Here is a 24425-nt window from a genome sequence, read left to right on the forward strand (position 1 = left end):
TGTCTCTGTTCTCCCCTTTACTCCACCGTTGCATCGTGTTTGCTGCAGAATTTCTCTCTCAGGGTCTGTTTATCTTTAACTATGCAACAGGGACCCTGAGGCCTCCTCTAGCTCTCTACAAGTGCCAACATCCTGTGACTCTGAATGAATCTCTCCATAATTGGAGATTATAAACTTGGTACAGAGATACAATAAAAAATCTCCAACAAGAGCTAATGCCTTTTATACGAATATAAGAAAAGATAACAATCTTTTCTTAGATTGTTAATAGAGTCCTCCTGGGAAGCTCAGATCCAAAATGACTGGGAATCCCCCAAAGCAACTTTAAAATACATAAACATTGAGACTAAACAACCTGAGAATTACTGCAAACAACAAATCGAATTGTTTGGTCAAACAAAAGTTCATAATAATGTAATCAAATGGCTCATCACATATTGCATAATGTAGAAAAGAAGGTAAACAAAACATGACACTGTATAGGGGCATAGGAGATTTAGCCTTCCCTACGAGAAAAAAGAGCTATAAAGAGACAAGAAAATGGAAGGAAGAGAAAAAATGAACGAATGTTTACTAAATACCTATTAAGTACAAATTAATCAGAAATCTTATATTCATTCTATTTGGTTCTCACAGTAATATATATGGTTCTATAAGAATTAGATATTATTATTTCTCATTTATAGGTGAAGAAACTGAGACTTTAAGATTTAAGTAATTTGTCCAAACTCAAACAGAAATTAGACGAATCAGAATTCAGGCCCAAATTTGTTCTTCTAACTGTAATAACCTTCCTTAAGACATTTTTTGTTATCGTCACTTCTGAATCGAGAAGTCTAATTCATCCGAATTGCTTTCAGTAAAGCCTTTCCAATGTTTGTAACATGAATAACCCTTTGCAAGATGTGTTTTTTTAACTGTACTTCTTTTGAATCAGAGGGCCTAAATAGAATTCTAGCTGATTAGCTTGCAAGAGTTCAACCTGTAGAATCCTGCAGTACTCACTGGCCTTAGCTGAAATAAGAGTGAAGAACTATATCACCATTTCAGGATTCTACCCCCACACCCCCTCCCAGTTTAGCTGAAACCTAAATTTAGCTTCAGCTTTAAGTTCCCTCTTCAGGTTTGCTGTTTGGCTGTATTTTAAAAAAGAAAATAAACCCTGCTGCTTCAGATTTATTTTCAAATGAAAACATATGCACTGCTAGTATAGACTACACGTGAACGTCACAACCACACCTTGAACATCTAGGGTCCTGCACTCCTCTTATTCTAACCTATAAGTTGTAAAGTTGCAGTGAAGACTCCCTCCTGATTTCCTGACAGGCACTCAAAAACCTGCTTCCATAACCCAGGACAGCCACTCCTTTACAAACATCCACAAGCACAGAACCACAATTTCTAAGGAAGCTGTTCCTTTAGACTGTATTTCATGAAACTATAAAAACTCTACTTACTGATCTTGTTAAATGGGAGACTGACGGTACCGTTGGCATTGGTGCTATTGTAGCTTCAGGTGTTGTAAAAGGAGGTACATTTGGTTGTGAAATTACAGGACCAGGAATCTTCACCCAGTAGATTTTGTACTTCTCAACGACTGTGGCTCTGAAATGCAGTTCCAGAGAGATTAGAAAGAACCATGATTGTGGCTCATCATAAAGCGAACCAAAAAAAGGTAACTAACTAGGAACATACAACCTAATACAGGTATTTCCTGGATATATTGAGGGTTCAGTTCCAGACCACCACAACAAAGCACATAATATGATACAGTGAGTCACAGAATTATGGGCTTTCCAAATGCATATAAAAGTTGTGTTTATACTACACTGTAGTCTATTAAGTGTGCAATAGCACTATATCTAAAAAACAATATCTATACCTTAATTTTAAAATTGTTTTATTTGCTAAGTTGTGTCTCACTCTTTTGCGACCCAATGGATTCTAACCCACCAGGCTCCTCTGTCCATGGGATTTCCTAGACAAGAATACTGGAATGGGTTGCCATTTCCTTCTCCAGGGGATCTTCCTGACCCAGGGACCAAACTCCTGTCTCCTGCATTGGCAGGCAGATTCTTTACCACTGAACCACCAGGGAAGCCCAATTTTAAAATACCTTCTGGCTAAAAAACACTAACCATCATCGAAGACGTCAGCAAATTATGGTAGTAACATCAATGATCACTGACCACTGATGAATGATCACCATAACAAACATAATATTGATGGAACAGCTTGAAATGTTATAACAATTAACAAAATGAGGCACAGAGAAACAAATTGAGCAAATGTGTTTGAAAAATGGCTCCCAAAGACTCATTTAATGCAGGGCTGCCACAAACCAATTTGTACAAAACAAACTATCTGTAAAGTTAAATAAAGCAAAGCGCAATAAAACAACAATGCCTATACTACCTGACAGAGTTTTGTAGGAGGCAAATCTCTAATGACTCTCTTCAACCTCTCTTCAACTTTGATTGTTCTCTCTCTCTTGTCTTATCTGTTCTTTGGGCATATTCACAGCAGCTATGAATGCCAGACCCAGGGACTGAAGTGCACAGACTTCTACTCCTGACATATACATGACATACTACTATTACACTTTTCACAGTGGTCATTCAAATTATTCCAAAAGGCATGTGTAATAAGCAGCTTATGGAGAAGGCAATGGCAACCCACTCCAGTATTCTTGCCTGGAAAATTCCATGGACAGAGGAGCCTGGTAGGCTGCAGTCCATGGGGTCGCTAAGAATCGGACACGACTGAGCGACTTCACTTTCACTTTTCACTTTCATGCATTGGAGAAGGAAATGGCAACCCACTCCAGTGTTCTTGCCTGGAGAATCCCAGGGACGGGAGAGCCTGGTGGCCTGCCGTCTATGGGGTCACACAATGTCGGACACAACTGAAGTGACTTAGCAACGGCAATAAGCAGCTTAAGAAAGAAGCTATACAGAGGCTGCACAAGCAACCATCAGCTCTTACTGGGGTCAAATCTCCTTTTTCACATTCCACTCAACACACAGGTGTACACAGATCAGTGTACAAAGTGTACTCTGTGTACAAAGTGAAGCAGAAAATAGAGACAGGGTAGGAGAGCAATTCTTCCCTTAAATGACATTCATGACATCCCCCTTTATGACAGTCCATTTCCTCTTTGCATGTAAGATTAAGAGAGAAGTATTGTTCTAATTCTACTGAATTTCATAATTCTGAGGAACACACAGAATCTTACTTTTCTGACAATCTAATCTGCAAGTAGTAACAATGAGAAAAAAGTCATTCAAATTTCAGGACTGCTTTTTTTCATATTCTCGTACTAATACAGGAACAAAACTTTTAAAAGTATTCATCCATACACCATACAGACTCAAGTTATTAACTGATGGCTCTTACTAGTTTGAAGGCACTACCACACTTCACTCAACAAATGTCCATTAAGTGTCTATTAGGTCCTGGGTCCTGTGCTAGGTACTCAGTATATACTGCTGGAAAAAAATAAACAAAACAACTACTTATATCAGTAAACTGGTGTCATTACTATACTAAACCTCTGACATACTGGTGAATGTTCAGTAGTTATAAAAAATGATGCAGACTCTCATTATTTCAATTATACTAGTTATAGAGTTGCAAATTCTTCTACTCACAGGAAGGTTATGTGATTTGGGGCACCGCTTGGAGCATCCCAAAAGACCTTGATTTCTGTTTTCTTTGATGGACTTCTATGACTTACAGCTGATCCCTGAAAGAAAATGGAAAAGAACTACCATTCAGTTACTCAATAGCTCAATATAGCTGGAACTACAACCATTTATCACTGGACAACTCTGGTATTCTGTTAAACACAAGGACTCAGGTGCTCAATAAAAACATGTTGATTGGTTGACACCAAATTAGTAGCTGGCTGTAGAGTCAGCTGAAATGTAAGAACTGAAGAGAGTTACAAACATTGGGTGTGTTGATGCTGTATAGAGTCTGCTGGTTATTTCATTTATTTGGGGCTTTTCTGGTGGCTTAGTGGTAAAGAATCTGCCTGCAATACAGGAGACCTGGGTTCAATCTCTGGATCGGGAAGATTCCCTGAAGGAGGACATGGCAACCCACTCCAGTGCTCATGCCTAGAGAATCCCATGGACAGAGGAGCCTGGCAGGCTGCAGCCCATAGGGTTGCACAGAGTAGGACATGACTGAAGCGACTAAGCAGCAGCAGAAGCATTATTTCATTTATACTGTAAGCTTCTGGTTTTCTATTAATATATACAAATAGAATGCAGAATATTCACCAAAAGAGAAAATTCCTGCCTCTAAATATGTAGCATTATCTTCTAGTAATTCCTTTCCCTTGAACAATCTTATTTCCCACTTTCATTTATCTGGATACTCATCCTTTGAGGTCTAGCTTAGATAAGCTCTTCTGAAATGCACTCACTCAATTCCCTACAGTCAGTGTGGCACTTCTGCCATGCTTCTCACCCACCCTGTGTATGGTTCTAATCTGAGTCATCATACTATTCTACTAATGTGTCTGTCCTATATCCATATGTTCTGCTTATGTGTCACATAGCATATGTCCATATGCTTTGCTTATGTGTAAGGCTCTGAACTCATCAAATAACAAATCTTGTTCATCACCATATCCCTTGCAGGAAAGTTCCTGGTATAGTAAATGTTCATTTAATTAATTAATTAATTACAAAAGCCAGACCTCTGTTTCACTCTAGAACTCTATCTTCAATATCAACATCCTTCAAAATTCAGTACAGTAAGAAACAATATTTTGATAAAATAGCAAAAGCTATAAACAAAACTATGAGCCTACCTTTTCTAGGATATTGATGTATAAAAATATATTGCCAGTAGAAAAATTAAGTGGAAACTTTGCTCATTGTGACTCTATTCAGATGTCTGCAATACATAGGTAATGTCATCGTTTATCTTGCAAACACCACTCCAGTGAAAAGACCCATGGAAACTGATAGAAATCAGTTTCAAACTAAACACAAACCTGTACGTCTTCACAGGTCAGAAGCTGTGACACATGACTGTCAATCAGTGTGAAGGAGCCAACAGGAGGGCCACTCAAATTCTCAGCGTCACGCGCTTCTAAGAGAAAGCCTTTAAATGGTGGCCCTGACAAAGTAACTGAGAAACAAATAAAAAGGTAAGTTAGGAGTTTAGCAACATCCCCCAAAAAGACTGTTAGAGGAAACATGTCACAAAATCAGGTGTACATATACAAAACTACTCTAGGAGAGAAAACAGTAGAAATCATCTCATAGTCAAAGAAATTCTAAACCATGTTCCACAGGACATTATTCCATGAGGTGTAATAGCTATTCCACAGGGAAGAAAAGGTTGGTTATGGTCAGAGTGTGGTTCACGGGGCCAAAGTAGCTTGAAAAATGCTGGTTTAAAGTACACTTGTGTCTTGACTGCAGATCCCTCAGGGTTTTAACAACCTACTATATCCTATAAAGCTCTAAGAAATAGAATCCATGTAACCCATAAAGTGTTCTAAATTTATTTTTTCCATAAACTCTTTTTGTTAGAAAATATCTATTAATATTTTGCATTTCTAATATTGCAGAAAATGGAGTTTGTAAAATGCTCTTATAGATACATCCTTAAGTTTCAGCCTACTTTGTGCCAGAAGAATTAGGGAAACATATGAAACTATACAATATTAAGTAGGATAAGGGTTTAATCAGATCAGATCAGATCAGTCGCTCAGTTGTGTCCAACTCTTTGCGACCCCATGAATCGCAGCACGCCAGGCCTCGCTGTCCATCACCAACTCCTGGAGTTCACTGAGACTCATGTCTGTCGAGTCAGTGATGCCATCCAGCTATCTCATCCTCTGTCATCCCCTTCTCCTCCTGCCCCCAATCCCTCCCAGCATCAGAGTCTTTTCCAATGAGTCAACTCTTCGCATGAGGTGGCCAAAGTACTGGAGTTTCAGCGTTATTTTCCTCTTCTACTGAGTAAATAGTACTGTTAATGAAGAGATATTAAATAATGACAAAAATATTTTAAAACCTATTCTGCAGAATTCCCCAGAGGTCCAGTGGTTAGCATCTAGCACTTTCACTGCAGGGCTGGGTTCAATTGCTGGTTGGGGAACTAAGACCCTGCAAGTTTCATAGTGTGGTCAAAAAAAAAAAAACCCGGTCTGAATGGATGGTAAATATACTGCTTACATAATATAGTCCTCAGTAGTAGTTAAACACAAAAATGAGAAGTGTAAGATTATGGTATCTTATGAAACAGATGAACAAATTAAATGAAACTATATCAATCCAACAGTAATAAAGATTCAGTGTATAGTAAAAAAAAGCAAAATGAAAAACGCAAACTGTTAATAGCAGCACAATACCTTTGATTCGATCTCCTGGCCTGAATGTCTTCTGACTCACTGAAATGTTGTGAGCGGGATGAGACTGTGGGGTATGACCATGCTCAGGAATCATTCCACCGCATGACTTTGTTACTTTTCCACTGGGATAATTAGCCACAAAACTAACATGCAACAGAAGGATGAAGGCACTGACGGTAAATCCAGGAGTTGTCATCTTAAAAAGAAGATTAAAAGTACACTATTTTCAAAGGTAACTAAAATATAAGAGCTTTCATATCACAGGACAGTAAGTTCTAGACAACTATTTGCTTTCAATAATCATTTAACCACATTCTCAAAAGTATATAATATAAAGAATGTGATGTATGAAGCTTGACCTGGATTTGAATCTCAGCTTTTCTTATTACTAACTGTGAAACTTTAGGTAAATCACTTAAGCCTCCTTTCTTACCTGAAAAATAAGGAAACGAAAACTCTCCTTTCAAAACTATTTAAATAAAATCTACAATAGCTACAACCAAAAGTCTGAAAAGGAAGATAATGTTAAGCTTTCGTTAGCATGATCGGGAAATAATAAAATAATCCAGTAAAAGCAAAAGGTTTTGCTCCATTTCATACTAGAAAATTTAAACAAATAAGAACTGTTTCTTCTGAATTTAAATATCATAATCTGAATAAATCTTTGATATGAATTCTCCTAGCTTCCCATTAAGCTACTCATAATGACAGTTTTATTTGTAGCACTGAAAACTGAGGATAACAACAATTGTAAGAGACAGTATTTCCATTACCTATCGCTCAAATGGGCTTCCCTGGTGACTCAGTGGGAAAGAATCCACCTGCCAATGCAGGAGACTCAGGTCTAATCCCTGGGTTGGGAAGATCTCCTGGAGAAGGAAATGGCAACCCACTCCAGTATTCTTGCCTTGGAAATTCCACGGACAGAGGAGCCTGGCAGGCTACAGTCCATGGGGTCGCAAAAGAGCAGTAAACAGCTTAGCAACTAAACAATAGTCCAGGTACTTCTGAATCCTTAGCCAACGAAATTTTCTTTTCTCATCCAATTTATCTGCCTCTTACCACCTGCTTAACAGAAAACTAGTCCCACCCTTGTCTAGTCCACATCAACCAGTCACTTTGTGCATATATTCAGAACCTGCAAATCACAGTATTTAATAAGACTAGAGGTAGACAGGCGGGCTTCTCTGGTAGCCCAGCTGGTAAAGAATCCACCTGCAATGCAGGAGACCCTGTTCGATTCCTGGGTCAGGAAGATCCTCTGGAGAAGGGATAGGCTACCCACTCCAGTATTCTTAGGCTTCCCTGGATGGCTCAGTCAGTAAAAGAAACCGCCTGTAATGTGGGAGTCCTGTGTCAATCCCTGGATTGGGAAAATCCCCTAGAGGAGGGCATGGCAACCCACTCTAGTATTCTTACTTGCAGAATCCCCATGGACAAAGGAGCCTGGCAGACTGCAGTCCATGGGATCCCAATGAGTCAGACATGACTCAGTGACTAAGCACAGCACAGCACAGCAGAGGTAAATGGGTAGGAAATGTTATAGGGCAGCAAAGTTCACAGAGTAGACAGGCTACAGATGAAAAGAGCTCAAGAGGCAGTGCATTCTCCATAGAAATGGGAGCTTTCTATACTGTAACTTTGGTCATAAAATAAAAGCACCCTTACAATCACTAGAACAAATTATCCTTTTATAATCATGTAAATTATAACCACACACTGGACCAGAGCTAAGCTACAGAAATTCCTACTAGACACAAGAAATTGTGGTGGAGCTACACTCTTTAACTGGCCCTACATGTTACACCAGTGGTAACCAACTAGGTAGCCTGGCAACCAATTCTATACCCCTATCCTTTACACACATTGAAGCTAGATAGAATTATTCTCACTTGAAGATAAGCTAAAAGGACAAATGAACCAATCAAAAGCTTCTGAAAAATTCTGTATCATAAGAGAAGCATATACCTAGACCGCATATTAAAAAGCAGAGACACCACTTTGCCCACAAAGGTCCGAATAGACAAAGCTATGGTTTTTCCCATAGGCATGCACAGATGTGAGAGCTGGACCATAAAGAAGCCTGAGTGCTGAAGAATCTACGCTTTGGGGAATTGTGGCACTGGAGAAGACACTTGAGAGCTTCTTGGACCACAAGGAGAGCAACCCAGTCAATCTTAAAGAAAATCATCCCTGAATATTCATTGGAAGGACTGATGCTGAAGCTCCAATACTTTGGCCACCTGAAGTGACAAGCTGACTCACTGGAAAAGACACTGACGCTGGGAAGGATTGAAGCCAAAAGGGGAAGGGGACAGCAAAGTATGAGATGGTTAGGTAGCATCACTGACTCAATGGATATGAATTTGAGCAAACTCTGGGAGATAATGAAGGACAGAGAAGCCTGAAGCGCTGCAGTCCATGGGGTTGCAAAGAGTCAGACACGACTTAGCACCTAAACAACAACAGCAAAGATTTCTCTGTAGACTCAGAGGAAAAGCATAACTCTGAAAATCAGTTCAGTTCAGTCGCTCAGTCATGTTCGACTCTGCGACCCCATGGACTGCAGCACACCAGGCTTTTCTGTCCATCACCAACTCCCAGAGCTTGTTCAAACTCACGTCCATCAAGTCAGTGATGCCATCGAGCCACCTCATCTTCTCTCATCCCCTTCTCCTCCTGTCTTCAATCTTTCCCAGCATCAGGGTCTTTTCTTATGAGTCAGTTTTTCATATCAGGTAGCCAAAGTATTGGAGTTTCAGCTTTAGCGTCAGGCCTTCCAATGAATATTCAGGATTGATTTCCTTTAGAATTGACTGGTTTGATCTCCTTGCAGTCCAAGGGATGCTCAAGAGTCTTCTCCAACACCACAGTTCAAAAGCATCAATTCTTTGGCACTCAGCTTTCTTTATGGTCCAACTCTCACATCCATACATGACTACTGGAAAAACCACAGCTTTGACTAGACGGACCTTTTTTGGCAAAGTAATGTCTCTGCTTTTTAATATGCTCTCTAGGTCGGTCATAGCTTTCCTTCCAAGGAGCAAGAGTCTGTTAATTTCATGGCTACGGTCATCTTCTGCAGTAACTCTGAAAATAGTTAATTACTATAGGAAACAATATTTAAGAAAACAACTGCTAGAGCAGTAGAAAAATTTTATGTTCAAACATGGCTTCCAGATCCTTTTTTAGGACAGACCAGCTTTTAAGGCCATACAAGATTTCCTGGAGAGGATCAAGGTCATTATATTAACCATGTGATCTTGGCCAAGTTATTATGAAAATTAAATGCACAAATGTGCCTCACCTAAAGAATAGTACAATGAAAAGTTTGTGAATACAGTGAATATTGTGAATATATTCACTATAGTGAATAGTTAGTTTGATTTAACTAATACTTATTTGTCACTGATTTTGTGTCAGATGAAAGTGGAAACAAGATTTTTTAGTCTCTGCTATGAATCCACCTGTCAGTGCAGGAGACCCAAGAGACTCAGGTTTGATCCCTTGGTGGAGAAGATCTCCTGGAAGAGGAAATGGCAACCCACTCCAGTATTCTGGCCTGGAAAATTCCATGGACAGAGGAGTCTGGCAGGCTACAGTCCCTAGGGTCGCAAAGAGTCAGACATGACTGAGCAACAGCACACGTGCATTTAGTAGCTGAGTAACATCAATCAGTTCATTTAATCTCTGTTCCAGTTTCTTCATTTGCAAAACACAATAAGTGAACTGGAATAAATCCAGGTCCAATCCTAACATTACAATTTTAGGAAAGCAAAGTGGAAAAGCATACTGGGAATTATCAGAGCTCACTGTACAAGATGAGAAAGGGAAGTGACTAAGACACCATTCACTACTGTCATTCATTAGGAAAATACAACAAGGTCAGACAGAGAAATAGAAAACAGCAATTTCTTTGTCCTTGGTCAGATACTGACCATTCAAGGTAAAGTCTATTTTCATTCCAATGGGCGATGACAATTTTCCAATTAATGATTTAAGTAACAACTTTTTAAAAATAATGTTAATTCATTAACCAATCTACGCTAACAAGACTGCATAGTTATGAAAGAGAATAAAGAGTTATACATGGAAACATTTAAGCTAAAAGTGTGGAAGGCGGATAATGAGCTATTATATTACAAGACCACCCTTCAAGCACTGGAAAAACTCCCACCAATTTTGTATGATTTTTTCAGGTTTTTAATATTCACATTCTACCATGAGTATGATATAGAGAACAAAAGAAAAGATACCAGAGCTTGGATTTTGTCATCCCAGGACGACAGACCTCTTCCTTTAAAAGAGAGATTATCCTGATTCTCTAACTGAAAAATTACCAAACCTGATGAGATTTACACAATTTTCTTTCTTGCCTGGAAGACAGGTACTTAGTAAAAAGGTATAATGACTGCCTTTACATACTCTGGGCTTCTCAGTTGGCTCAGCAGTAAAGAATCTGTCTAGAGTGCAGGAAACCTGGGTTTGATCCCTGGGTCGGGAAGATCCCCTGGAGAAGGGACTGGCTACCCACTCTAGCATTTCTGCCTGGAGAATTCCATGAACAGAGGAGCCCAGCAGGCTACAGTTCATGGGGTTGCAAAGAGCGGCTAACACTTACCACACTCTACATACGTCTCACGTGAAAATAAACTTTATTATTTAAATACTAAGCTCTTGTACCTGATGAATATGTAATTATTATTATTGTGACTGTGAACTACAGAGATTAATCAAGACAACATATTTATTACAACAAAGTAAAATTCAGGTAAAATGAGAAGAAATCAATTGAAAATACATGTAAGAAGAATTATTATGTGTTAATTAAGGATACTTTTAAATAAAGCAGTCATTAAACATCTTTTAATTGTGTTACTCTAAGAACATGTGAGAAAAATAAATACGGAGGAAAGCACGTCTTTGAAAACCATGTGAGATGAGTAAGCTAGCAAATAACTAATCAAGCCTAGTTATATTTCATTAAAGCTCTAGCTTTTATTACCAGTCATTTATTTTCAATGAAAGCATCAAAGGAGTTCAAAAGTTAACCCAGACACAAAAAACTGTGGGAAGTCGCCAGTAACACCTACTCCACATCAAATAGGAAATAAGTGCAGGCACTGAGAGTCTTAATTAAAGCATAGGTGTGAAGTAAAAAGGTTTTCTCAATTATGAAAAGTCACAAAAAAGTAAAAACCGAACCAGAAGAGTTTACTATAAAAAATATAAAAATTTGGGGAAATATATTTTTTGCTATATCTTGTGGGTATTTTTAATATTTTTACCACACCCAAGGTTAATATCTTTATGACCTTACAAACATTTCAAGAGCCATCATTTACTTGTATCACACATGATAAACTCATATATTTTCTATTCCTTCCTTTTTTTTGTCCTGTTACATCCTTGTTGTTGTTGTTGTTGTTTAGTCATTAAGTCATGTCCGACTCTTTTGCAACCCCATGGACTATAGCCCTGCATGCTCCTCTGCCCATGAGATTTCCCAGGCAAGAATATTGGAGTGGGTTGCCATTTCTTTCTCCAGAGGATCTTCCTGACCCAGGGATTGAATCCATGTTTCCTCATTGGCAGGCAGGCTCTTTACCACTGAGCCACCAGGGAAGCCCTGGTTACATCCAACTGAATTGTTATTTCATAATCTACCAATGACTCTAACCTGCAATTTGAAAACATTATTTCACGGCACATAAAGACCAGACCATTAAAGTTCAGTCTTGAAAGTTCTAATTTAGGAGGATCAGGGATTTCAGTTAAAAAAAAAAAAAAAAAGAGTTCTCAGAACTATAGAAGAGTATATAAGTATATAAGCCAAGCCACAAGGAGGATTTTGGAGATAGAGATGGACTTATTCAATGGAAAAAAAAGTCTGATTCTGTATTATATCATTTGTAAACCTGAACAAAAACTATAAATATGGCTAGTAAATTAGCTTTCCTTAGATATCTGAAAACTGTTCCAAAGAGGTAAAGGGAGAGATCAGTATTACATGATTTTTAGAGAGGAGGGTATGTGCAATCAAGTACACATCTTGGTAAAATGTACTGTTTTTCTCAAGGAGGAGATATCTTAGTGAATGGTTTTAGTGTTCCTCTAAGTATGGGAAGATGAAAGAAACTGGGTTCATAAAATTCTCCCCTAGAAAAATCTGTCTGCAGGCCTGTCCTGCCAGTTTCCCCAGAGCACAGAGTGCCTCCTGCTGATCTTCACTGTGAACTTCTTTCAGGGTATACCATGGGTCAGCGACTGAAGCAGCTGATGACTTGATTCCGAGGTTGAGCAACATTCTTTACAATCCCTTCCCTTTCTATCTTAACTTCAACCAGGGTTTAGTAAGCATTTTGTGACAAATTTGCCCCCCAGTAGTAGGAAGGCTCATTCCCAGATCAGCAAAGATTTCACTGATAGGCTCTCAATGTGCTATTACTGAACTAAGCCCAGTTAACAGTAGCCAAAAGTCTCCAGACCACCTGTCTTACTAGTCTGTTATGGTCCAAGAAATGGTTCCTTTTCATTGCTTCTTCCCACTACTAGTTATAATCGTTGAGCTTATAGTACTACATAGTTGGTCAATCATTTCAGGTTTCCTAATCATCACTGAATTTACCTGAGGTCAGTGACACATTTGGTAGTGCAAAAAACAATAATCATGTAAAATAGGCAGAATACAAATAATATAGCTAGTAACATAAATAAGGACATCAGTGAGTATTTAAGCTAAAGACTTTCATCAGGTGCAACCCAGTATTTCCCCAGGTCATCTGACCAGTTTGTTTTACATCAATCGCTGTCTTTAGGAGAAATAATATACTGGCTTCATACACAAAAGTGAAAGTGTTAGTCACTCAGTTGTGTCTTTGCGACCCCATGGACCATAGCCCACCAGGCTCCTCTGTCCATGGAATTCTCCAGGCAATACTGGAGTGGATAGCCATTCCCTTCTCCAGGTGATTTTCCCAACCCAGGGGTCAAACCTGGGTCTCCTACATTGCAGGTGAATTCTTCATCGTCTGAGTTCACTAAAGATGTCTGCATGTACAAGGTAATCAACCTTGGGTAATCAACTCCTGACTGGATTGAGAAAGGAATGTTATCTTTAAAAGAGTAGCATGACTGGTGCCAGAAGAAAAATCAATCTTTATTGTTGAGGAGGTATTTGTCTGGTTAACCCATAATACAAATGCACAGTGCACACTAGAGGTGAGATAGGTGGCCAAAAGGGGCAGAGAAAAAGTTTATGTTTAAATGTTCCTTGTCTGGCAACTCACTCCAGTATTCTTGCCTGGAGAATTCCATGGACAGAGGGGCCTGGCAGGCTACTGTCCATAGGGTCACAAAGAGTTAGACATGACTGAGTGACTAACATTTTCACTTTCACTTCTCTGGCATAAAATATGAATATTTATTTCATCGTAACCATAATATAAAGACATTGCAATCCCTAAAGCACTTGAATGCTCCTTTCAGAATTTCCATCAAGCACATTCCATAATGTTTAAAATTAATAACTACTTTTTATTCAAAATTGCTTTTATTTTACTAATTAAAATTACAATGGCATCATTTTCTTTTACTTTGTTATAAGTATAAAATTTTTCAATTTGCTTATAAGTTAAACATGTTTTTGTTTATGTTTTAGCCTAGAAACAGAAGCACCATTTTTTAATAATGCTTCCATTAAAAAATGAAATTGAAATTCCAAGGTGAATGATAAATTAATTTTGGGACACAGTATGTGTAATTTCAGGATTTCATCTAGGAGCTAGGGCAAAACTGTTAAGCCTATGACCAAAAGCTAGAGGGACCGGGGTTAAAGATACCCATAGGTGTTCACCTTACAGTGGCAGAGCTAGGCATGAAGAGTTTTAGAAAAGTAGGTAGAACCAGAGAAGGATAAGGAGACTGACAAAATCAGATAAGACTAAGCGCAAGAGATACACAGAAAGCAATGAAATTTCTATAGCAATAAGAAAGGAAAGGATTAGTTTTACTATAGAGGGGGGAAGAAAGGGGACATAGTGTGAAAAAGAAGACAAAGAAACATATATTTGGTGATAAACTAGTAGAGACTACATCTAATATAATCCTTACAACAAGCATCAGTTTAGAGATGAAGAAACTGAGACCAGGAAATGTACACAAAATCCTGTACACTTTAAAGATTAGAATCCAAATCTAACTCCAACATTTGCATTCTCTTCACTTCAAATCTTTGCTCCCTCCTTGGAGAGAGAGGATCTGGAAGGTGCAGTGAGAATCCAAATTTCACAACAAACAATGTGAGTGGGGGCATATTATGACAAATGAGAAATCGAAATTAGCCTACTTTATTCAGAATGTTGGGTCTACTATATGAGTCTAAGAAGCAATGTAGAGATGTCTCTCATAAAACAAAAGCCCCTGAAACAATGGATATAAAAACAACTAGTTTAATGCTTAAAAACACCATCAATAAATGATAATTGTCATCATTTATTATCACTAGTCACTTTCCATATTGCCATTATGTGCTAAGTTTCTGATGAACACCATTGTGGTTAAACAATTGAGATTTCCATGTGTTTCTTTCATCTGCATTTAATTTGTTCAAGCCTTTTGAAATATTTCAGAAAATGTGTTCCCCTTCTTGCTAGTAATTTAACTTCACCTTCATAGAAAGCTTCCATATCAAGAGTTAAACTGACTTTGATAACTGAATCTCAAATTTTAGAGAAATTGAAAACCAGGTCAAGTATTTCCAATTCCCCAGATAAAAATGTTTCAGACTCCATTTTCACAGCAGGAAGTACAGAGAAAAACAATTTTTTAAAATTAACAATTGGAGTTATGACATTTTCAGTAAAGGTTCTAAAAAACAAAGAGCATTTAAAAAAATGACACATTAACAGCCAATTTGAGATTTGTCAGGTGTGATGACAACCTAAAATGGTCAAAAAGAATTTAGAGTTTAAGTAAAAGAAAAGGCAAAGGAAAACCACTGAAGAAAAAGAACCGGAAGCTCTCCAGTCTAATTCTGATTCCCCTAATCACAGCATCATCAGAAGGCTTTTTCTCTTACATGAAGATGTCATCGTCATTGGACACACAGTGTGTGACTGCTCAGTCGTGTCCGACTCTTTGCGACCCCATGGACTGTAGCCCACCAGGCTCCTCTGTCCCTAGAATTTTTCAGGCAAAAATACTGGAGTGGTTGCCATTTCCTTCTCCAGGGGATCTTCCTGACCCAGGGATTGAACCCACGTCCTCTGTAGTTCCTGCATTGGCACGCAGATTCTTTACCACTAAGCCACTTGGGAAGATATCCACCCCCAAGACTTTTTCCCTTGACCCCTGCATTTCTCTACAGGCTATCCCTTCCATAGCCTCAGTTATTACCCCTGAATAATTCCCAAATCTTTCAATTGCCCCCATCCCACATTTCCATAATGCTTCAACTCAGATTTCCTAGTATCTATAGATTTCTGTTTGGATGACCATAAGCTCATTTTTTTCTGAAATGAAATTCATTATTTTTTCCTCCAAACTAGCTTTTGCATCTGACTTTCCTATTTTGATGATGGCCTATAAACATTTCTAGTCAACAGATTTGAAACCCCAAATTCTCAAGATCTGACTCCAAGCACTCTTTGAGACCCCAATTTCCAAACAAGCTCAGCAGATTCCACCTCTGCTCTTCCATTCACCTACTTATCCCTTCAGCTTCTCTCTTCTACCTTTCATTCTATTATATCTGTCTGCTGCTTTCCATTCCAACAACACCTTCAAGCATAAAGCTTTCATTACCTGTCACCCAGATTAGTGAAATCCTTTCCATTGCCTCCTTGTTTTTGCATCTCCATTCTAATCTGTCCTACAAAACACCACAAGATCATTTCCCCAAGGCACAATTCTCATTACATCACTCCTCTCTCCAAAAACCTTCTACAGCTTCTCAGGACTTATTCAATTAAGGACAAAAGCACTATGCATTTAATGTGTATTTAACCCAATCCATGCTCCAGCAACAATGTACCATTCTGGAGCAAGTACTTCGCTTTCTTTCTACACTTGTTCTGTCTTCTAACTGGGACCTCCATTATGCTACACATCCAATTCCTACCCATGTAAAAACAGAAATACGTTAAATGGAAAAAAAAAAAAAAAAGATACAGAAATATCTGAACACTGTTAAAAAAAAAAAAAAAGTAAGTTGCCTATCATTTCATGTAAAATGCAAAAGACTAGTAATATCCAATATAAGCAAGGATGTGGAGAAGTAAGTGCTCTCATACAGTGAAGAGTGTACATCACTGCAATAGTTTTGGAGGAAATGTAACAATCTCCTACTGAACTAGAATATGTTTAACCTTTGAGGAATTTCACTTCTAGGAATTTATCCTACCAAAAAAACCCCACACAACAAACAGCACAGGAAATACAGTCAATATTTTTTTTAAAACTTTGTATGGAGTATAGTTTATATAAATTCTAATTACTCTGTTGTATACTTGAAACTAATATAATATTGTAGGCCAACTATACTTCAATTTTTAAAAAAGAAAAGTCCACACAGTTATGCAAGGATTATTTGTAATAACAAAAATTTAAGACAATTTAGGTGTTTACAAAAATATTCTATGCTATGCATGCTCATGCTCGGTCTCTCAGTCGTGTCCAACTATTTGCCACCCCATGGACTGTGGCCCATCCTCTGTCTACAGGATTTCCCAGGCAAGAATACTGGAGTGGGTTGCCATTTCCTTCTCCAGGGAATCTTCCCAACCCAGGGATTGAAACTGTGTCTTCTGTGTCTCCTGCATTGGCAGGTGAATTCTTTACCACTGAGTCACCTGGGATGCCCCTTATTCTATGCTATCCCCAAACTCTAAAATAATGTGTACCTACGACTATGTATAACTTAAGTAATCAACAAGGATATCTATATAGCATAGAGAACTATACTCAATTTTTTGTAATAACCTATAAGGAAAAAGAATAGATACATATAAACATATATATGTGTATAAATATAACTGAATCACTTTCCTGTACACTTAAATTAACATATCATTGTAAATCAACTATACTTTAATAAAATATAAAATAAAATACTGTGTATCCATTTAAAAGAATGAAATAGAGTAAATAATTACAGGAATAACAGCTAATAATTACTGACTGCTTTCTAGGAGGCAGGAATTCTTTTAAATGCTTTGCAAATATAAACTTTTTTCACAAAATCCTAAGACATGAATCTACATGCACTTGGGTGGAGACATGCTCATGCCATAGTGATGAATGAAAAACATACTACAAAAGGATACTTAAGTTACATACAAAAGAAAAAACACCATCGTTTAACCAGTCTCAATAGCGGTTACCCCCTAGGAAAGTGTTTTCAATATGGGAAGAGGAGTGGACTTCTTTTTAATCCTTTTTAAATTGTGTATATTTTTTTAAGCATGCAGTGCTTTGTAATTTTAAAATAGACTACAAACATGCATATGTGAAGACTGTAAAGAAACATTAAATAAACTGTAAGATGTTTAGAATTTTTTTTCAATTTTCAAATATTCTATATTACTTTTACTGTTTTTTGTTTGTTTTGTTTTCATAAAACCTCCACGCCTCTTTCAAGGTCCATTTAAAATGCTATCAACCACTCTGTCCTATGAGACAGTGTGTAGTAAGGACTCTGAAATCGCATAGACCTAGGTTTGAATCCAGCAGGCACCTCCTTAGTGACTGACCTTAGGCAAATTATTTAATCTCACTGGGCAAAATTTCTTATTTTGTTAGACTATGATACCAACATCATGGGCCTTGGTGAAGATTAAATATAATAACATCTGTGAAACATTTAGCACAGTGTCTACCACAAACCAGATCTTCCATAAAATCCTTTCTTCCTTGGAATACTGCCTAATTCCACCAACTTTTAATAACTTGTCTCTTCTGGGAGGCTCCATAAGCTGTAGTTTTTTGCTAATAAAAAACGTTAATGCATTTTTTTTTTTTTGCCACAACTGATTGACTTGTCTTAAGGAAGCAAAGGCATCCTACTCCCTGATTTCCTTTCACAATGACTAAGCAGACAACCTTGAAAACAGCATTCAACGCAATGCAACAGTGTGATTTCCAGAGAATCTGACATTACCTAAGCGGACAGGTGTGAAACAGAAGGTACGGTCAGCAAAAAGAATCAACATATTGGCTTATTAAAAGACTTAGTAGAACTCTTCCCCTTAATAAAAAATAAAAAAAAAAAAGTCCTTCAAAAAGTCAAGCTCATTGTCTTCAGTAAATCAACAGATCAAGTTTTAGCCTCCCACCTCTGCACTATCCAAGTAAACATTCAAAGCTTTCTCCCACCTTTTCTCTAATTCAGAGAAAGAAGAAAATATCTGAAGTAAAAGTTTAGCTTTATAAAGAATTATTTCTGATAATACATTTACAAACTGAAAACTCCCCCCTTTACCCCTAGGACAGCACGACAAGATATTAAAAAAAAATTAAAGGCAGAGGTAACACCTAGTCACCCCAGAGCCTCTCTAAAATTCTAAAGGCACACCAGAGCTGGGGGTGGGGGAGCTAAGATTGCTAAATTAAAAGACACTTTAAAAATCAAATAAAGGATGCCATTAGGTTAAGTAAAAAGGGAGCTTCCATTGCTAAAAATTAAGGGCAAAACACTGATGCATGAATAAAGTCAGTGCTTTTCATGATCCCAAACATGTCTCATGGGATTAAAGCTCTGTAGTCAAAGTCATGGAACATATTATTAACCTAACTCGCTAGTGAACACTCATTAGCTCAACACAAGCTCACAAGCTCCAGAACACAGTTCGTTAATAAGACATCCATCCTGCCTATCCGACAGCCTCGGTCAGCACAAGCAACTGCTCTCTCAGTACAGTCACTGAGCTGGAATTAATTCTTAAGCGCCTTGCAAAAAGCTCTGGCAGAAAGAAAACAGGAGACACTTACCTTGAGAAGCAAAGGCAGCCTATCCAACTTCCGGTTTTGTTAACAACTCGTATCTCTTTCTCAGCAGCTGGGTGGAGCCAGCTTACCCATAAGAAGAGAGTTTCCCAAACTAAGCAGCAAAACAGGATTTGCAAGACCGGCACTAGTCTCAGGACTCTGCTTCTGAGAATTAACCCTCTGTTCTACACAAAGAAACAATTTTACCATTACCAACTAATCACTGTTTCACTGAGAAAATTAAATTTTTGTCTTTAACTATAAAACCATTTGAAATACAACCTGCTCTGTATAATGCTAAGTAAAGACAGAGAACCTGTTTGTGCTTAGGTAAGGGTTGCCAAATTTAGCAAAATAAAGCATAGGATGTTAAATTCAAATTTCATATAAACAACCAATCATTCATTAATATAAGCATTATCCTATGCAATATTGATGACACATTTATATTAAAAAATGATTCATTGTTTCCCTAAAATTCAAATTTACCTTCTATTTTATCTGACAGAGTTTCCCTAATTGCTCAGTTGATAAAGAATCCGCCTGCAATGCAGGAGACCCCGGTTTGATTCCTGGGTCGGGAAGATCCGCTGGTGAAGGGATAGGTTACCCACCCCAGTATTCTTGGGCTTCCTTTGTGGCTCAGCTGGTAAAGAATCGACCTGCGCAATGCGGGAGACCTGGGTTCCATCCCTGGGTTGGGAAGACTGCCTGGAGAAGGCCACTATTCTAGCCTGGAGAATTCCATGGACTGTATAGTCCATGGGGTCACAAATGGTTGGACATGACTGAGCGACTTTCACTTAGCTTAGCTTAGTTTAGCTTAGTTTATCTGGCAACCTTATCTAGGGAATAACAATAATTAGCAGACTATTGCAATTAACTACAAAAGGTGTAATAGAATCAGACTGCATTAAAATGACACCTTTGAAAGTGCAAGTGACATAATGCAAAATAATTCTTTTATTACGCAAATTTTACTTTGGGGCTTCCCATGAGGCTCAGTGGTAAAGAATCCACCTGTCAATGCATGAGACTTAAGAGTCCTAGGTTGGATCCCTGGGTGGGGGGGAAGATCGCCTGGAGGTGGAAATGACAAACCACTCCTGTATTCTTGCCAGGATAATCCCACGGACAGACTTGCCTAGTGGGCTACAGTCCATGGGGGTCACAAAGAGTTGGACAGACTCAGGCTGAGCATGCACACCTTGGAATTCAGGAGTTTTGTTTGTTTTTGTTTCTTTTTAAAGACTTTAGGCTTTGTTTTGCCAAGATTTTTTTGTCAAAAAAAAAAAAAAAAACAAAACGGGGCTAGGAAAAGACAATAGTAAATACTTCAGACGATGACTAGTATGTGCAGACTGAAAAACAGACTGTCACACATGCCTTGACTTGTGATCACTAGTTGGCAATCACATTAGTAAATTTTCTAAAACTTTTTCAAAAGGGAAAAGAGTAGGGAAAGAACACCATCACTTTAATCTTTAGGAACTTGCCACAAATTAACAAAAGCCCCCTCTACAGGATTTTAGAGAGAAGCTTTAAATAAAGAAGACTCTGATTTTCTATCCTAAAGCTGCTTGGAACGTGAATGAACATAAATGGAGTCAGTTGAACTTCAGTACTCCCATATTAAGGGTCAAGAGGTGATGTAACTTTCTCTAGTTATAATTAGACTCTTTCCAGGAATAGTCCCCAGTGAACACTTTACATGCCAAAAGCATGATAAAAAGTCTATAAAACAAATAATTCTTAGAATATGCTATCAATCTTTCATCCTAAAGCAATCTTAGAAAGCAGTATGATATGGCAGAAAAAACTGAATGGAGAGGTTTAGCACTATCTAAAACCACCCTTTCCAGGCTTATCATTTCCCTTAAAGTCCCCAGTCCTAATTCCCTTTATCATTCCCTCCCAGAAGCTCACCTCTTGAGCTACTTGTCAGCTGCCAGAAAAGAAACGCTATTTATTAGAGTCTTCAATGGACACTGGACTCTGAGAAGTAGATACCAGCCCATTGGATCCCACTCTCAGGTCTCTAAATTAGCAGTTCTCAAATTTTGGGGTTTCAGGACCCTTTTGCAACTCCTAAAAATCATTACAGCCCCTAAGAGATGTTTGGTTATGGGGGTGATATCTGTCAATATCTATTGTATTAAAAAAATTTAATGAGATATATTTAAATACTTATTCACAAATTCCACATATTTATTTATGGACAAATGACAATAATGAACTCATAACATACAATTTTTTTTTTACTCTTAATATTTTTTCCTCTTGCTGTTATAAGTGTTTTTCAAATATAAGAATTCAGTGAGAAGAGTAGTATTGTTTAAATTTTTACAAACTTCTTCTGTGCCTGGGTTAATAAAAGACAGCTGGATTCTCATACCTGCTTCTCCATTCAGTCTGTTGCAACCCAATACAACACATCGTGCAATCACTGGAAAAACCCACTGCACACTCATATGAGAATGAATAAGGCAAATAAAGTATAGCATGAGCAATAATAACCATCTATTAGGCTTCCATTTTGAACAAGCACATGAATTATATCTAAGTCTCACAAGGACTCTAGGCAAAAGGTATTTGTCATGGACATACTGCAGCTGAGAAGGCTAAGGCTGTGCCTGGTTAAGTAAATAGCCCAAAGTCAGGCAGATAAAAGTGGCCGACAGGGATCTAAGCCAGAGCTACTGACTCTCCATATACTGAGTCCCACTGCCAAGTATGAATGAGGGTGGATGGGCCAAACATATAAATCTTCCTATTGCAGTCAGCATGTCATTAAAAATTACATTCAGGTACAATATCTCCAATTGATTAGACCCTGCCTCAATTCCATAAAGGGTTTCCCTGACAGGTCAGTTGGTAAAGAATCTGCCTGCAATGCAGGAAACCTGGGTTCGATCCCTGGGTTGGGAAGATCCCCTGGAGAAGGGAAAGGCTACCCACTCCAGTATTCTGGCCTGGAGAATTCCATGGACTGTACAACTCCATAAAACCAAATCCACTGTCTAAAATAAACTTATTTTCACTCAGTCTTTAATTATATCTCATCAAATTTCATCCAAATTCATCCCCTCTTCTCTATCTCCAGTGCCTTCATTCTGGCTTACATCCTCATTACTTCTCAGCAGGACTATGGTCATTATCTACTAAGCACCTCCAGTTTCTCATTAACTTAACAAGCCATCCCACATGCTATCATATTAATCTTCCTAAAGTATAACTCATACCATGTAATTCTCAAAAAACCTTCACTTACTACTGAATGAATGAATGTCCATATTGCATAGACTGACGGTCAAATGAAATAATATCTGTAAATCACAGTGCCTGCCACAAAAGTATTTGTAAATGAAACATCCCATCTTCCCATGCCTCACAATAAGAAATTGTTCCAAAATTACCCATAAACTTCTGACCAAACTCTGCTCATTAAATCCACATTTCACGTGTTCTCTGACAACACAAAGCCATTCTCAGCATTAGATTAGTAGTAGCAATATTCTTCTTCATACTTTTCTTCCCACCAGTTCCAGGTCACTTCACAGTATGCTCCTCTAAACACAGCCTATTCCTTAAATTACTCAACATAATTTGACTTCTCTATGATGAATGATCCTGAACAGTATCTGCCACTTCACCCAACCCCTGGCTAGAATTATCTGTGTCTTCAAAAGGTAACTAACATTGTTACTGAGACCCAGTCTTGACTTACTTAGGTAAAATTAATCTCTTGAAAAAAATCTTTATTTCACCATAATTTCTTTTCACTATAAAAAAACTTGGAGATGATCTGAAGTCAAAAAAGTCTACTCCAATGTATATACATAGAGGATAACTCTTTGTGGCATAGGACTTTGCTTTCTGATAATAATTCTTTTCCAGTGAGATATTTCCTTGTTGTGCTATACTGTACTGCTCTTTGTAGAAGGTCTAAGCCTTCCATTCTCCAGCTATTAATATAGAAGCCCTGTTCTACCTATTACTAATGATAATCAAAAAAATGCCACTGCACACTTCCAAAGTTGCAGCAGGAAGAAGATATAAGGTATGAGAGTGACTCCACTGTGTAAGGCTGTGATTAGATGAGTCACTCCCGATCCCAATGGAATGAAGCATTTTGCCTTTGAAGAAAATAAATGCCAACAGGGGAAAGACTCAGAGTATTACCCCATTTTAGTAATAGTTCTCCTTCTTCGGGCTTCCCGGGTGGCACTAGTGGTAAAGAACCTGCCTGCCGATGCAGGAGACATAAGAGATGCAGGTGTGAACCCTGGGTCGGGAAGATCCCCTGGAGGAGGGCATGGCAACTCACTCCAGTAATCTTGCCTGGAGAATCCCATGGACAGAGGAGCCTGGTGAGCTACAGTCCATAATATAACAAAGAATCGGACATGACAGAAGAGACTTAGCACGCATGCATGCACTGCTTCTTCAGATTGGCAGGTAAACTAGAGAAGCTTGGCTTAAAATGAAGGTGAAAAGGCAAAGGAGTGTGGTGAAAAGAGCACTAGATCATTTTAGACAAATCACTTATCCTCTCTGCTCTTGTTACCTCAAAAGTAAAAGTGAGGGGTTACAACCAGAATCATATATTCTTTAAGGTGTCATGTTAAATTCTGAATGCAGTTTCTGGTGGCCAAGAAGAGGCACATAACGGACTAGAAAAATATTAGATTTTTAGGTGGTCAGTTTAAAAAAAATTATCACATCCAACAAATATTTTGTCAACTAACCTACTGTATCTCAAAGATTGTACTAGGCACTAACCTATATTTGTATAAGGAGGTTCTAAATCTACTATAATATATTGTGTCTTCCTAGGTGGGTGAGAAAGAAAGAAGGAAGGAAGGAAAGAGGAAGGGAAAGGAGGAGAAAGGGAATAAGGGAAGGGCACAATTACCTGGTAAAACTGCATGTGCCTGTAGACATGCAGTCTTGTAGTTTTCCAGACATCTGAGCATGTAATTTGTCCCATAAGACTCTTGAGAGTCCCTTGGACTGCAAGGAGATCCAACCAGTCCATCCTAAAGGAGATCAGACCTGGGTGTTC

The 24425-nt window shown here is 38.2% G+C and overlaps 1 protein-coding gene across 10 annotated transcripts in view; it reads right to left on the reverse strand.

The window, feature by feature from the left end:
• FRRS1 (ferric chelate reductase 1) overlaps positions 1–24425 on the reverse strand; it is a 72632-nt gene that overhangs the window by 33619 nt on the left and 14588 nt on the right. For 5 of the 10 annotated variants that reach the window (XR_015160562.1, XM_086391396.1, XM_086391400.1 and 2 more), the window contains 4 exons: positions 6377–6572; positions 5009–5145; positions 3651–3745; positions 1458–1605 (listed from right to left, as the gene is read on the reverse strand). Coding sequence is in view for 8 of the 10 variants with exons in the window: in XM_086391396.1 (XP_086247522.1) it covers positions 1458–1605; positions 3651–3745; positions 5009–5145; positions 6377–6572 (576 nt within the window). In the remaining 2 variants the exon portion in view is untranslated. Of the gene's footprint in view, positions 1–1457; positions 1606–3650; positions 3746–5008; positions 5146–6376; positions 6573–18533; positions 18557–19363; positions 19546–24425 lie in introns of those variants that run through there. The other 5 variants (XR_015160563.1, XM_086391401.1, XM_086391398.1 and 2 more) reach the window with 3 other exon arrangements.

This window comes from Bos grunniens, chromosome 3 (assembly GCF_055505025.1).
Source record: "Bos grunniens cultivar Pamir isolate PY7600 chromosome 3, Bosgru_T2T1.0, whole genome shotgun sequence".
NCBI classification, from domain to species: domain Eukaryota; kingdom Metazoa; phylum Chordata; class Mammalia; order Artiodactyla; family Bovidae; genus Bos; species Bos grunniens.